The following is a 14,718-nucleotide window of genomic DNA, read 5'->3' as shown; positions in this document are numbered from 1 at the left end:
GGTTCAGTCAGACACACCCGGTGGCAAGAATGCTGGCCGGTCAGCTCGGTCACGAGCTGGAGAGATTGGAGGTTGTGGATACGGCTATGGAATAGGACGCTTAAGCATCATGGAGAAGACGTTTCTTAAGCCAGAAAGAAAGATGGTTCATCAAAAGCGGCGAGTCGCTGGAGGGTCGGGCCTACATCGAGTGGTCGTTCGAGTCTGGTATGTTCATTTTGCAAGGATTATGAAGTATTCAGCATCGATTTCTAACGTGCTTTTCAGATTATATTGCAAGTCCCCAACATGTTGACCCAAAGGACACGATGTCTATAACCACCCTCCGCTACGTACTTCCCTTTGACAAAGGGACCCTTTCTCAGCCACTCCTCCAAGCCCACCATCCCTGGATTCACCTCCCTGGCCTTTCGCAGATCAGCTTTGTACCCCTCCAGGGCGAACCACTCTACCATCGAGCCCAATTCCTTCACTCACCGTCTTCAATCCTGTTCCCAACAATCCCCATGTGATCGGCACCGGCTTACCAGTCACCCTCTCAAAGACCCTGTTCATCTCCTCAAAAGTCAATTCATCCCCCCGCCAGCCCCGTCGCCTTTTTATTCCACTCCTCCGGATTATGGAACGCCTCCGCAGCAAAGAAGCCGATGTCTCTTGTGGCAATCCACTGCAGCGGCTTATCTCGCCCGAGGGTATCCCTCAGCAAAGTCATAAACACCTTGCCCGCTAACCGGGGAGGAGGGTTATCCATAAATATCACCGGTCCCAGAATTGTCCAGCCCATGGTTCTGGTCGCGTTCTTCCGCAAGTGCTGCTCAACCTCCCATTTGCTTTTGAAATGAGGGACCTCCGTTGGGTTATTCCAAGAATGTTCGTCTCTGCCCCTGTCGACGCTGCTGTAAACAAAGTGGCGGACGTTGTTTTTGAGGGCGTGGTCGATGAGCGATTTTCCTTGAGTGACTTCGTCTTCGGAGGGGGAAGGGCTGGGCGGAGAAGACGCCCCAGATGGTGCCTGTTGGGGAGGAGGCTTTGGCAGAGGCGAAGAGGGTGGTGGGGTCATCGAGGTTGGCTTGGACGAGCTTGATGGTGGAGGGAGATTTGGCTTGGAGGCGGAGGGCAGAGGGGGAGGAAGGGTTCCGGGTTACTGCTAGGACGGTGAAGGGGGCTGAGGAGGATAGGGGATGGGAGAGGAGGGCGTCGATGACGGCGGAGCCTTGTTGGCCCGTTGCGCCGGTGATGAGGAGGATGCGAGGAGGCATGTTGACGGTCTGGAGTAGGAATTGCATGAGCTGAATGGGATGCTTTCACTCAAATGCAATGCGCACTTCTTGAATATATATCAATGGTGATGGAGGTCACTTACATGGCTTTGTCACCCAACCCTACCCCTGAGAGCCCCTTGTGGACCCATTTGCAATCATCGGTAAACATCGGACACCGACGCTTAGGTTATCCCACAGAGCTTAGAAATCGACCGTCAAAACTCACAGACAATGACAGGAACAACTGAGAGTATTTGGGTACCGAAGTCATGTAGAATTTAAGCTATATATTAACAGATGATTCCTCTTTCGTCCCGTTCTGGGTAACTCTTCCTCCCATCCCATCCCATCACCTCATCCTGCATCATCACTTCCCCATCAAAACACCAAAATGTCTTCCCCTTTAACAGTAGGAGTAGCAGGCATAACCGGCAAATTCGGCCGCCTCATCGCCTCCAAGCTTCTTGCCAACCCCTCCACCCGAGTTCGCGGTTATGGCCGCAACCCCTCCAAGCTCCCCTCCTCCCTCACCACCTCCGCTCGCGTCCAGCTCTTCCAAGGCGAGGCGTTTGACACCGCAGCTCTCAAAGGCTTCGTCACAGGCTGCGATGTCGTCATCTGCGCCTACTTGGGTGACGATAACCTCATGATGAAGGGCAAAAAACCCTCATCGACGCCTGTGAGGAGTCTGGTACTGTCACCCGCTATGTGGCGAGTGATTGGTCGTTGGATTACACCAAGCTCAAGCTGGGGGAGTTGTTTCCCAAGGACCCGATGATCAAGATCAAGGCGTACCTGGACGAGAAGGCTGCCGGGGGGGGCAGAGTCAAAGGGGTGCACGTGCTTATCGGGGGGTTTATGGACGCCATCTTGAGCCAGTTTTATGGGATTTGGCACCCGGAAACAAAAAGTATCAGGTTTTGGGGGGAAGGGACGGAGGTGTGGGAGGGGACGAGTTATGAGAATGCTGCTGAGTTTACGGCTGCTGTGGTGGCGGATCGGGAGGCGGTGGGGGTGAAGAGATGTGAGTTTGGCTGAGATCGATGTGAATGGGCTGGAGATGGTTGCTGACACAGAGGACAGTCCTCGGTGATCGCAAGACGCTTAACAAGATCGTTGAGCTGTTTGAGAAGGTGTACGGGTTCAAGCCTGCGCTGGAGAGGCAGGGCTCGCTGGAGGAGCTCAAGGTTTTGATGCACAAGACCAGGGCGGAGAACCCGGCTGATTTCTTTACCTACATGAAAATGTGAGTGTTTACTTTGTTTCAAGGGGGAAACTCTTGTTGACTGAGCGACAGGTTCTACCAGTACTACTGGCTCAACGGGCAGACATTGGTCGGCCCCGAGACCGACAATGACAAGTACCGCGAGATCAAGGCTGAGAGTTGGGAGGATTTCTTGAGGAAGAGAAGCCCGGAGGAGCTCGCGCAGGCCATGTATGCTTTGGCGTAGTGAGATTCTGTGGCGATGACCTCGACATCAGTTAGGTACTTGAAATGTAACTAGTCAAGTTAATTGCTTGTCGCGATCGCGAACCGTTCCTGTCCTACTGTGACGCGACCTTCCAACGACCTAGGTAGCTCACCACACCACAGGTCCCCCTCCAGGCCTCAAATCCCGAAACTGTCACCATCTCACCTCCTATCCACGTGTTTCCTCAGCTCCATTCCCTCGGACCAAGGGCCGGTCAAATTCCAGGTCCAGTTCCAACTCCGGTCAGATCTCAGTTCTTTTCCTCGTTTGTCATACACTCCACCCTCCGCGCCGCACACTCACATGTGAGAACCACAAAGGTCCCACAGGATCAACAAGAATGGGTCCGTGTTTACGGTCGCAGTTCCTGTTTCCTGCTGGACAGAGGCGCGGAAGGCGAAGGGAAAAAACCGTTGGTACATTGTGGCGTGGGCTCCTTCGTTGGGGGGTTTACGGATTGGGAGTACCGACGGGGCCAAGGAGCTGTTGGTGAGATTGTGTGCGGGCATAATTCCCGTTGCCACTATAAGAGAGATGACCAGGTGCAGGTTGGCATGTGAATTGTTGGAAAGTGGGTTTACTGTCGATGCCAGTTCAACATTCAATCACCAGAGGCAGTGTGGTTGTAGGAGATGTACACCAATCAGTTTGCACTCAAAATCCACTATATGTCTCTCACATATACAACTCACTCAACCCATCCCTGGTTGCCATCCGATCCAGGATCAGATGAGACCAGGCTTCGGAAGCGAAACCTTTTTCTCCCCTCCACTGGGTAAAAAAAACATCATCATCAACAAGAAATCCCGATTACAATCCCCCAACTTTTCCTTCCTCGACCAGTTTCGTCATCGACATCCCGTCGGATGTTTCTCATCTCCACCCCCTGATCCTTCCCTTCGGTTCGACAGCCGAGACCATTCCTCACGACCCAAAATGTTGACCAGATCCCCAGGCCACCATCTTTCCCAATCATCTAACCACCGCCTCCTTGGTATCATAAAATGAGCGTCATGCATCCATCCCTAGTTTCCACCAATCCCTCAAAAATACCAAAAAAGGGGTATAGATGCCAAAAAAAGTAATGCCTAAAAGAATGACATGTTCCCTCTCCCCTTTTCACTAAAGAAGAAAAAAAAAGAGGAGAGAATAACGGGTATCTCATGTATAACAAAAAAAAAAAAAAAAAAAAAAAAAAAGAGAAAGGACAATAAAGATGCCCCCCTTCCAGAATCATGTAAAAGTATCTAACAAATCATAACACATTCTTCCCTTTCGTCATCCCATCCTCTCCCATCGTGTGTATGCTTGTTAGCTTGTAAGGAATGTCGTGAATGCCATCATTAAATCGCCCGAAATGTTGCCCCCCTTTCCAAAGCCCAATTCTATCTTCTCCCACCAAGAAGGAGTGGTCCCCTTTCCTTTCCAAAAAAAAAAGAAAAAAGAAAAAGGAGAAAAAAGAAAATAAAAATAAAAATAAAACAAAACCCCATCATTAAATATGTGCAACCATGCTTATGTTTCATCCCCTCACAACCTCTGGCCAAAGACATTAAGCATTATAGAAGTGAAAAAAGGAAAACAAAACAAAACATGAAGCCATAATACCTGACTGCCATCCATCATCCATCTCAGAGCAACATGGCAGCAAACAAAATCCCGGCTAGGATGTTACCAAGTCCTCCCAGGGAGGGGACGTTGGCCATCCTGCCCGCAGCCGCGGTGACGACCGGGCCGGTGGGTAGTGTGGGCGTTAGACCGCCGGTGCCGGCGATGGTGGTGGTGATGGTGGTGGGGGTGTCTGTGGGTACGACACCACCGTCATCGCCGCCACCGCTGGTCTCGCCGGGGAGTGTACCTGTAGAGAAAGTGGAAGCTGTGAATGTAAGTAAGTCATCTGTGGTGTCAGGGAATGTCGAACTGGAATCGTCCGAACCGGATGAAGGTGTGGAGGAGGAGGAGGAGGAGGAGGAGGAGGAGGAGGAGGAAGTGGGTGGAGTGGTGGATGAAGCAATAGATGGAGACGTAGTTGTAGTAGCGGACGGGCCGTCCTCCGAGGTGGACGGAGCGTCCGTACTAGTCGTAACATCGGGAGACGACGTACTCTCTGAGCCACCCGACGTGGTGACTTCGGTGGTCTCCGTGGTGGGAGACGCTGTCGTCGTCTCGGTACTGGGAGAGCTGGTGGTCTCGGTGGTACCGGGAGAGCTGGTGGTCTCGGAGCTGGTGGTCTCGGAGCTGAGAGTTTCGGTGGAGCTGGTGGACTCGGAAGTTGTGGATGTTGTCTCGGTGAGTGTGGTTTCTGTGCTGCTGTCGGTTGTGGTCGACGTCGTCTCATCGGTGGACGTCGGAGTAGAAGTGGGTGTTGAGGTTTCCTCACTTGACGTCGTGGTAGTAGAAGTGGTGATATCATCAAAACCAGTGCTGGTGTTGGGTGGCAGGCCAGTGTCTGTTGAGACAGTCGCTGTGTCGGTCACCTGTGGCTCACCGCTTGTGGTGGTGGTGATGGGCACTCCAGGCAAAGAGTCGCAGTAGTCGAGCCATGGTCGGAAGTTTGGCTCGAGATAGACCCTCTCTATCTCTTCATACTTGGTGTCATCGGTGTTGTCTGCAATGCACACCTTGCACTCGTCCAAAATATCCAAGAAAACCGAACCCGGTGCGCAAAGGTCTGGATCCCTACCGACACGTTGAGCTTCCAGATAAGCACTATCACAAAGGTTGAAACAGGTGGCTGGAACCACATCTGAGCCTGGCCGTTGCCTTTTGACAAAGCGTGCCCCCGAGTTTGGCACAGCTGTTGATCTTGTGCGTTCAGTGATAGTAGCTTGAGAAGCCCAGTCGCCAGTATAGCTGGTTGCTAATCTGCCATCTGCCTTCAAAACAACAACAGGCTGAAGTTCGAAGACGCCATAGCTCAAGCCAAAATCCTCGGGGTTGAGGTTGAAGTATCCCTCAACAGGCGGGAAATAGCCAGTTTCGTTCTTCTTCCAGACGACGCGAGGGATGTATGGAGCAGGGACACACCAATCAGGGTGACACTCAAAGTCCAAACCGGGCGCTTCAGCCCAAAGATTGCAGCCGTCAGGCTTAGGCTGATTGCAGACGAATCCGGGCTCACAGCCCCATGTCCGGAGAGCCCTGGGGTGCTTCTTCGACCTCACGTCGAGCGCGGAGCGCTTGTAGATACCAGCGTTTGTCGGAGCAGCACATACCGACACAGTTGTGGTTGTCAACTGCGTGACAGTCGCTGTGACTGCATGGACTGTTGTCATGGTGCTGACGGTGGTGAAAGTGCTGAGGCTGGTAGTGGTGAAGACGGTGGTTTGTGTGGACCAGAGAGTTGTACTGTCAGTTACTGTGACCGGGAACGAGGTTGTCAACGTCACTAGAGACACGACTGTGCTCGTTTGAAGGATGGTTGTTGGGACCGTTTCAGTTGTTTTCACTGTTTGAGTCTGGGTTTGTGTCTCCTTCTGCGTCAAGGTGGTTGGAACGCTTGTTGTCTCTACCGTGGTAAGAGTTGTTTTCAAGGTCTCGGTCTTGGTTGAGTACAGCGTCGTACTATCAATGACAGTGATGGGGATCGTTTTCTTGGTAGTGTATGTTGAAGTCTTGGTTTTGGTGGTAGTAACTTCTTTCCACTTAGTGATCACCTTGACTTTGGTGACTGTTGTGGGAACTGTTTTCTTGATGGTTCGGGTTGTTGTTGTGGGCACCAACTCAGTTGTGGTCTTGGTGGAGCACAAATATGGCGATTTGGTGTTGCAGACCTTGATTGTAGTGGGCACAGGCACGAGCTGGACGTTGTTAGTAAGGAACCGCACACGTCATGATTTCAAGGTCATCTTACAGTTGTAACAGTTGACAGCTGTGTGGTCGTGATGTACTCAGTTGTCCTGAGGTTTGTTAGTGATGCCGGAGATGTGTGTAGCAGATCAGATCCCTTACCCCTTGATAACAGTAACACTGACCGGCACAGAAACGCTGACTTCGTTGGTTTGAGTTGTATACACCGTCTCTGTCTGCGTCGTCTTCTCAGTCACAGTGGTAGCAGGCAGAGTGACAGTGCTGGCAGGCAGAGTGACAGTGCTGGCAGGCAGTCTAAAACCCAAGTTAGCGAATAGCCAAAACTCAAAAGAGCTCGAAATCGTACGTGACGGTAATGTAGATCTTCTCTTTGCAGTGATGAGGGCATTCAGTGTCCACGTGGTAGGTTTGTTCGTCTTCTAGTCCGACAGCAGCTCCAGAATCGAGTTCGTCCGTTGTTTCGTTCGTTCTCCTATACACCTGGTTAGCATCACCAAGTACAACCTGAGCTAGGGCTAAAGCCCCTAAGCTCTGCACAAGCCTCGTGAGAAGCATCCTTCCGAAGTGACTAGACACAAAAAGCGAGGGCAGTCCCAACAAGAAACGAATGTATGAGCAACGAGTGAAGTTGCGCCGACGAGAATGGCACAGAGCTATGAAGAGCTTAGGCCGAGGGCCGGCGGTGGACTCGGATCATATATTGAGGCTGGGCAGGCTCAAGGGGAGGGGGTGCATCGCAAGCGGCTAACTTGAGCGGACAGCTGGGGTGGTATTCGTATACTCACTCGTGAAATGAGCCAACGGCGCAGAGCCTTGGCGATCAGACCCAGCTCCTTGTAAACAAGGGAACAAGTCACAGTCGACGGTGGATTCCGAGGCCTATATCCTCTAGACTGCTCTCTGCAGTTGCGTGTCGTTGGTTTGGGCTCAAAAACGAGAGAAAAGGTTGAGACGGAGCGAGAGAGCCTCAACGGCACAGAGCTGACGAAAAAGATGGAAAGAGGAGAGGAAATCTCAAGGGCCAAAAGGGACTGAAGGATGATCAAAAGGGATCCAGACAGCTTTTGCGTGCATACCAGTTTGGGCGAGCTGTGATGCGGACTGCCATCCATGTCCCAACTCACATCCAGCTCCGTCCTATCATGAGAGATCAAGTTACCAGGGTAGATGTTGAGCTTTCCTACCCCTGCTCGTATAGCTGCAGACCACCCAACCCACAAAAGGTACACCCGTCGTCCGGGGGAAGTGCAATCCCAATGACGGTGCCTGGCTAGCCACGCTGCGCAGCCCCGAGCTGCCACACCTCTTCAACCTCATCCAGACCTGCTCCAGACATGTAACCTCGCCGCTCACCATAGGGCTCTTGATATTAAACGCAACACACACAGCCTGATCAATATGAGCCACAGTATCTGCCGAACTTCTTGGTTCCAGCTTTCATCCTTGTGTGCCCAGCACGGGAACAGAAACAAAGGAAAAGGAGAAATGAGGCCTGGGCCTTCGAAGCGGGCTTTCCGAGTGACAACAATATCTACAACTATTGACAGCGGGATTTCCCTCTCGTCGCTGCTGCCTTTCGGCGGCAGACTGCCCAGAGGGCTTACGATAAAAAAGCAGACAAAGTCGCATCCCGGGTGGGGTCTGGCAAAAGAGGTAAGTGGACAGGGTTCAATAAGCTCTTTCTACCTCTCACATCAGGCTCACAGCCAACAGTATGTAAGAGAGTGAGAAGGAGAGTTGTTACCCAAGTTCTTTCCCCCCCTGCCTCTCTCATGGCTCAGTCTACCAGAAGAGGTACCAACCCCTCATCTTGTTGGCTGTACGGATATTCGCAAGCCACCCTGGCCGCACCGTGGGGCCTCGACAACAGCCTGTCTCCCAGCGAGGTGTGGTGGTGATGTAGTGTACACTATCCGTACAGTGATAGCAAAATGCAAGCCCGGTTTGGACACTCCCCGCACCGAGCCGCTCTTGCGATCGAGGCAAGCCGGGACGGCAGACAATGGGAACAATGGAGGGGCTGGTGGTTGTGTGTATGCATGAGAGATGCATAGAGCTGCGTTAATAGCGTATGTGGTATTGCCGCCATCAATCGTGGAAGCAGGACATGTTGTTGAGAATGACGAAGTTGACTCTGTTGAAGTTCGGGTACCTGAAGAAAATGTGTGGCCGAGCCTCGTCCATCATCTGCCGCCATCCGATTTCCCGACGGCCAGGCGGCATTAGAGCCATGGATGAGCCTGAGATGGACTGTGGCTTCCATGTTAAAGGATTCCGCAGTTCTTGCATGTTAAATCAAGTCGAAATTACGACCTGGTGCCTTGCATTCGGTCGCTGTTGCTAGCGTTGGGACGAGAAGCTTGAATGTGCGGCGGGGTCTTCCAACAACGACGATAAGACCGAGATAGGAAGATGGGCAGGAAGTCGAGAGAATATGCGAGATTACTGGGAACTTGGGAACTTGGGAACTTGTTGGCATGAGTAAGCCCGAGCCGAAAGAGGAGCAACACGAGCCATACCAGCTGCAGGTCCATGCATGATGGACCAGAAGGGAGTGGTGAGAAGGAAGAGGTTGTTCTCGGCATCAGTTCGTTCAGTGAGGGTGAAGGCGGTCGGCGAGTTGGGGTCCGCGGGAAGACGCCCTTGTCAAGAAGCATGGACCAGGACAGGGGGGGTGGCCGTGGTTCATTGGACGATCAGCCAAGCCCTTTCCTTTCTGGGGTTTAGCCTTGCAGGGCCGAATGGCGTGAGGGGCATCACTAGCGCCATCTGTGGGGAGCGGGGAGTCCCCGACTTTGGTTCCCGCAATTGTAAGCTCTTCCATTCTGCCCCGCTCACGACCTGATTCTCAGCAACATCCATCCAGTCCTCTATTTCTCAGCAAGCATCTCACAATTGTCTTTGGAACGACAATTCTTTCTGGGAAACTGGAATTCCCAATCCAAGTTACCAGCGTGGGGCTAGCGAAAGTGGTGAGCACTAGCATGCCGGGCTTATCAGGTTGCCCTGCCCGGTGTTGGTGTAGGCGTCAGCTTACAGGAATCACACCTAGTCCTGGTGCTTTACGGGTCCAAGCCAGGTCCAGAACAGCAATAACCCCGCTATCACAGCATCCTTGACAGTATCATTCTCCTACCTGCCACCCTGCTTGAGTATGAGAGGAACTACATCTAGGTAGTAGGAAGGCGCGAAGCCTGAGAGAAGAACTTTCGATGGGACAACAGACCATGGCCCGTTTGCCACTGGAGGCATAGGTGATGGCAAATCGACAACACGTGTAGTATACGGTAGATGTGGGTTGCAAGGGAAGATGTCGTTTTTCCGCTGCCGGTCATTCAATGAGGAAGGTTACACTGGTCAGAAGAACACGCCTCATCTGAATATCGTGCCAAGCAGCAACAGTTTGGACCCGGCCGTCAGCGTTACCACACCCACGGGTTATGAAGACGGATTCTTCATGGGAAACAGATAGATCTAGGTATGGTGGGCTGAGAACCATTTGTCCAGAGAAGCTGTGCAAATCGCTCCAGAGAACGGATACTGCCACAATCCTGCTATTCTAGCATGGCCAGAACCATGGAGATACTGTTTTCTCCAATCCTCGCACCCTCATCAACAGCCAACAACGGACACGGCGACTGCCTCAATCCAATCCCAGTGTCCACAAGGCTGAGATGCCAGTCAGTGAGCCTTTGGGAGGGTAATATTGACGCCTTGGCACTAACCAGGATGCAACCAAACTGGGGTGTCCTCGGCCCCCTCGTCGTTCTTTGTTGCTCACAATGATCAGAGCAAGGAAGTTGAGATGGATGGTGGTATCTGCACGCCCAGCCTCTTGAGCCAACCACCTCCGGCCTCGCCACACCTCTTCAACTAATTCTCACTCGAGTCTAGTTGGAAGACTTGGAAGACTCGCATTTGTCCGCCATGGGTCGGATTGCGGCGTGAGCGATCAGAATTCTCTGTCTTCCATTCTTTCTTGTCCATCACGTTAGGATATCTCGGGTTGAGCACAGCGTGCTAGATCTCGAAATTTCGAGAGCGAGTTTTTTGTTCACATCTTCGCCTGCGGTGTGGTGTTGTTCGGTGAGTGTCGCTCTGGACCTTGGTCTAATCCCTCCTCTTCCCTTCCTGTGGCTGCCGGCTATTCGCCACGGTCTGTATGGTATCGCCGCCCTCTCGGCGTCCATTGGCCTGCCGTTCTGCGGGGTCCTTCCGGCAGGTCTAAATTGTTATCTGGAGAGAATTTGAGGCTCAAAGATCTCTTATGCTTCTCGAGGCTCTGGATTTCAGTCTTTGCTGTTGCAGCGCACTCCAGACTCGCAGCGTCCTGCTAGAAGGCTCTCGTATTTTGACCGACGAGGAGAGGCATATCCAACTCAACGCCGTTCTAACCTATCTCGACAGGGCAAAACGAACCCTCCGCGAGCACGCTCAGGCGAGAGGTACTACAGCAAGACTGCCTGTGCCTGAAATATCCCTTTCTCATTCCCGCTGGATGCAACGGCCAGGCTAGGAGTTCTGATATCTTCCCCCTTCCACCATTCCCCTGGAAGAACCTCGCCAATATGTTTGCGTTGAAACTTTCAACAATCGCTGTGTGGGTGGTGTCTGCGTCAGTTGTCGCCAGTCAGCCAAGGTGGTCTTCTGCCTACGTCAACGTAACTCTCTGCCAGTGGAGGGAACCTCGAGGTAATTTTTCTCCCCATGATCGCTGTTTTCTAGTCGCTGTGCTAACTCGGAAAACAGTTGCGGTCATACGAGACAGGCTGTTTCTGGATGGAGGCAATCGTTGGTGGCGTCCAGGGCTCTCGAATGGGGAATATGGGATTCCTGGACAGGATGGTGAGTGCCCGCATCAAACACTTTCGCGAGCGGCATCTTAATACGATGGACAGACAACCCACTAGGGATTACATACACGTTGAACTTCAGCAAGCCTTTCGACACCAAAGACAATATTACAGCGCTGTTCGTACCAATCTACGCCTTGGGGGGTGCGGCCGTGAACAATATCGCGCCGAATTTTGCCAGCGGAGGGCTCCTGTACAACGATTACCAGTACTTTGGTTATGGCGGTATGACTTTCAGGTCAGCTGCGTATCCGGAGCCGTTGGGTACAGCTGTGCGCGGATACCGGGCCTTTACTTCACAGGTGCCTGATTTTATCCCTGGACCCGTGGAAGATAACCTCGATGGCAGCGTTACACGATTTGTTGCGTATGGCGGAGCGGCTAGCGCCCCCTCTGAGAACCTCGCCTGGTACTTTTCTGGGCTGCGCTCGCCGACCGGCGGACTCATCTACGATGTCGAAAGGGGCGGGACGAACGAGACCACTCTGCCCTCCCAAGTGTCTGACACATTGATCACCCTGAGCTTGGAGAAAGAGCAAAGACCAGATTGGACGAACAAGACACTTCCCAAGGATATCCCGGGACGCGCCGGCGCGGAATTGGTATGGGTTCCTGTTGGCACCAAAGGTATTCTGGTCGCACTGGGGGGCGTTGTAGACCCGTCTTTCATCAAAATAAACGGTAGATCGAGCGACCCGGACAACAATGTGAGTGTATATTGTTCCTGATTGAAGTCATGCCTAACAAAATGCACAGAAAGAGAAAAGCCGGGAGTTCATGTCAACTATCGATATCTACGATGTGGCAGGGGACAGATGGTATCGACAAAAGACGAGCGATGGCCCAGAAGCCCTCAGCAGAGGGTGTGCTGTAGTCGCCCCCGCTCAGGATGGTACAAGCTTCAACATCTACTATTATGGCGGTTACGCTGCGCTCGAGCAGAAGTCAGGTTACTCAGATGCCGTCTGGGTATTGTCGCTTCCCTCCTTCACGTGGACTAAACTCACAGAAGGCACCGGTCCTGGGCGCGCCGCACACAAGTGTATAAAACCATACCCTGATCAGATGATGGTGATTGGAGGCCACCCCCCGCTGGACGCCACCAATACTGTTCCGTGCCTTCAGGAGCCGATCCGGATCTACAATTTGTCTTCCGGGGCGTGGGTAAACCGCTACGATCCAGCGATCTGGAGCAATTATACCGTCCCTCAGGGTATCCGCGACACGATTGGGGGTTCCCCCACAGGCGACGCCGAGTTGACGAAGCCGAACCCCTCCTTTGTGAGCACCGCACTTGCCAGTGTGTTCGCTACGAAATACGACAACACCAAGATCAATGCCTACTACCCGTATGCGCGTGAAGCCCAGGTCAACAACACCAATCCGATTGTTCCCCCGGTAACCTCCGAAGAAGCGCAAGGTGGTGGAACCCCATCCTGGCTTGGTCCTGTGGTGGGAGTTGTTGTAGGGCTTGTCGTCCTCACGCTGATTGGTGTCGGAGTGTTCTTGTGGCGACGCCGAAAATACCTGGGTCCAGATGCCGAGACCAAGAGTGAGGCTAGAACTGAGAATACCAGAACGCGGGTGATGAATTGGATTCCTCGTCCAGGTCCAGGCCCAGGTCCTGCATCACCACCTCAAGAACCGGAGGATGTCAAGCCGCATTTCGCAGCTGGTGCAACTGAGTATTACGGCGGTAGCGTCACGGATGTGGATAGCGTTGGGGCCCCGACGCCGTTCTCTATCTCTGAGATGATGAACACCGAAATCCGACGTCCGGTAGAGCTTCCGGATAACTCTGGCCCCGCTGAACTCTATAACAATCCGGCATCGCCGAGCGTGAACACCCCCTACACTTCCTACGATGAAAGCCCCGCGGTTGGCCGTGGCTCGGTCAATAAAGGCTCTTCATACCCAAAAAACACTCACCAAGTCGACCACGCAAGCAACATCTCATCTCTTGGCTCCACTCCCCCTCCTCCTCCACAGCAACCGGCTACAATTCCAGAACATTATGGCACCTCCTTCTACCGCCCAGACTCGGACGCACTCGGGAACCCACCAGTCACCACGCCCACATCCGGTCACCCAACCAACGGAACCAGCAGTACCCTCCGCAACCAAGTTCTGTCGGGCATTTCCAACCTGAGTGATCGTGACCGGTCCCATCTTCGGCAGATTAGCGACACGACAGTCAGCTCGATCACGTCCGGTCATCAACCAGGTGCAGGACAGCACGGGCAGATTCTCAGCCACTCTGGATTCCCAGAGAGGTTGGTGGAGAGCCCAGGGGTGGTGTCGCCTCCTACTGCCGGGCCTATGGGTGAGAGCCCAGATTACCTCAGTGCGAGGCCACTGCCAGGACAGGCGCAGCAATGGCAAGCACAGCAAGCGCAAGCGGCGAACAGCCCGCTCAGGAAGAGTGTATTCACGGAGAGCAAGGAGGACATGACGGATCCGAATGGCGGTTCTGGCCCAAGTAGGATATAAGGTAATGAGGATGACGGGGGCAGTAGGTTTAAAAGGAGAAGTGCTATGAGTGATGATTCATTTGATGTTGATATTACTTTTTTTTCTTTGTAATTTTGGGCTTTGGATGCGCGGGCTGCAGTGGATCATGAGCTGGGCGTTTTGCTTTTTGATGTGATAGGGACACATATGATACACGCGGGACATTGGCCAAGGCAAGATGGATCACTCCTTTTATACCATACTTTTGATGAGATGAGCATTTCAAGATGGGCAGGTAGCGTTGATAGGCATAGTGTGTAAACTCGATACTTCTTGTCACCATTTGATGATCTTCGATCGACCGGCCGAAATGGCGCTTTCCATGAATGTGATAGGCTAGGTATATAAACAGGCAAGGCTTGAGCAGCGCTTGACTATCACGTTGCTCTAGTTACACCACAACGCACGTTATGATGAAAGATGGCGCAAACCCCGAGTATTCAGCTCAACGTGAGAAAGGAATAAGAATAGTAGTCTCTACACCGGAGTCCGAGACCCCTGACGTACAAGGGGACACTTACTCAGACCTTGCAACAACTGTGGCTCCAAGACATGGGGATCAGAGACACTGAGTGAGTCGACGAGTCGCAACCGTAACTCCCATCGTCGCGGTGGGAGATCATCATGTTGGATCTGAGAAGACGAACATCTCTCTTAGAGGGAGCAGGGTTCGAGTATAAAGGAACCCTGTTCCGGCTGCTGTCAACCGTCTCGCTCCTTCAGCCTCACCATTCATGTCCACACTTGATCACATTAGCGTCGTCTCAAGTGAAAGGCTTCACCAGAATGCAATCTTTGACCTTCATTATA

The 14,718-nt window shown here is 52.7% G+C and overlaps 4 protein-coding genes across 4 annotated transcripts; 2 read left to right on the top strand and 2 right to left on the bottom strand.

The window, feature by feature from the left end:
* Positions 1–186: 186 nt before the first annotated feature.
* On the bottom strand, positions 187–1,268 carry QC763_0027810 (uncharacterized protein). The gene is made up of 2 exons (XM_062905483.1): positions 1,146–1,268; positions 187–820 (listed from the first exon to the last, which is right to left on the bottom strand). The coding sequence occupies exons 1-2, from the start codon at positions 1,257–1,259 to the stop codon at positions 572–574; spliced, it is 363 nt and encodes a 120-aa protein (XP_062772096.1). The 5' UTR covers positions 1,260–1,268; the 3' UTR covers positions 187–571.
* QC763_0027800 (uncharacterized protein) lies at positions 1,006–2,790 on the top strand (the record flags this gene model as incomplete). Its single annotated transcript, XM_062905482.1, is given in 5 exon segments — positions 1,006–1,273; positions 1,685–1,941; positions 1,947–2,286; positions 2,346–2,508; positions 2,560–2,790. Coding segments are annotated over 5 exon segments (1,182 nt in total). The 3' UTR covers positions 2,714–2,790.
* A 404-nt stretch (positions 2,791–3,194) lies between these two features.
* On the bottom strand, positions 3,195–7,227 carry QC763_123540 (uncharacterized protein). The gene is made up of 5 exons (XM_062908922.1): positions 6,891–7,227; positions 6,686–6,838; positions 6,588–6,633; positions 3,928–6,534; positions 3,195–3,905 (listed from the first exon to the last, which is right to left on the bottom strand). Exons 1-4 carry the CDS (start codon positions 7,097–7,099, stop codon positions 4,366–4,368), a joined length of 2,577 nt encoding a protein of 858 aa, XP_062772094.1. The 5' UTR covers positions 7,100–7,227; the 3' UTR covers positions 3,195–3,905; positions 3,928–4,365.
* A 2,154-nt stretch (positions 7,228–9,381) lies between these two features.
* Positions 9,382–14,210, top strand: QC763_123530 (uncharacterized protein). The gene is made up of 5 exons (XM_062908921.1): positions 9,382–10,630; positions 10,952–11,236; positions 11,294–11,389; positions 11,443–12,104; positions 12,154–14,210. Exons 2-5 carry the CDS (start codon positions 11,113–11,115, stop codon positions 13,885–13,887), a joined length of 2,616 nt encoding a protein of 871 aa, XP_062772093.1. The 5' UTR covers positions 9,382–10,630; positions 10,952–11,112; the 3' UTR covers positions 13,888–14,210.
* Positions 14,211–14,718: the final 508 nt, after the last annotated feature.

The sequence above is a fragment of the Podospora pseudopauciseta genome, chromosome 1 (genome assembly GCF_035222475.1).
Source record: "Podospora pseudopauciseta strain CBS 411.78 chromosome 1, whole genome shotgun sequence".
NCBI classification, from domain to species: domain Eukaryota; kingdom Fungi; phylum Ascomycota; class Sordariomycetes; order Sordariales; family Podosporaceae; genus Podospora; species Podospora pseudopauciseta.
The sequence above is the reverse complement of the archived record's forward strand: the minus strand, read 5'-3'. Positions and strand labels throughout refer to the sequence as shown.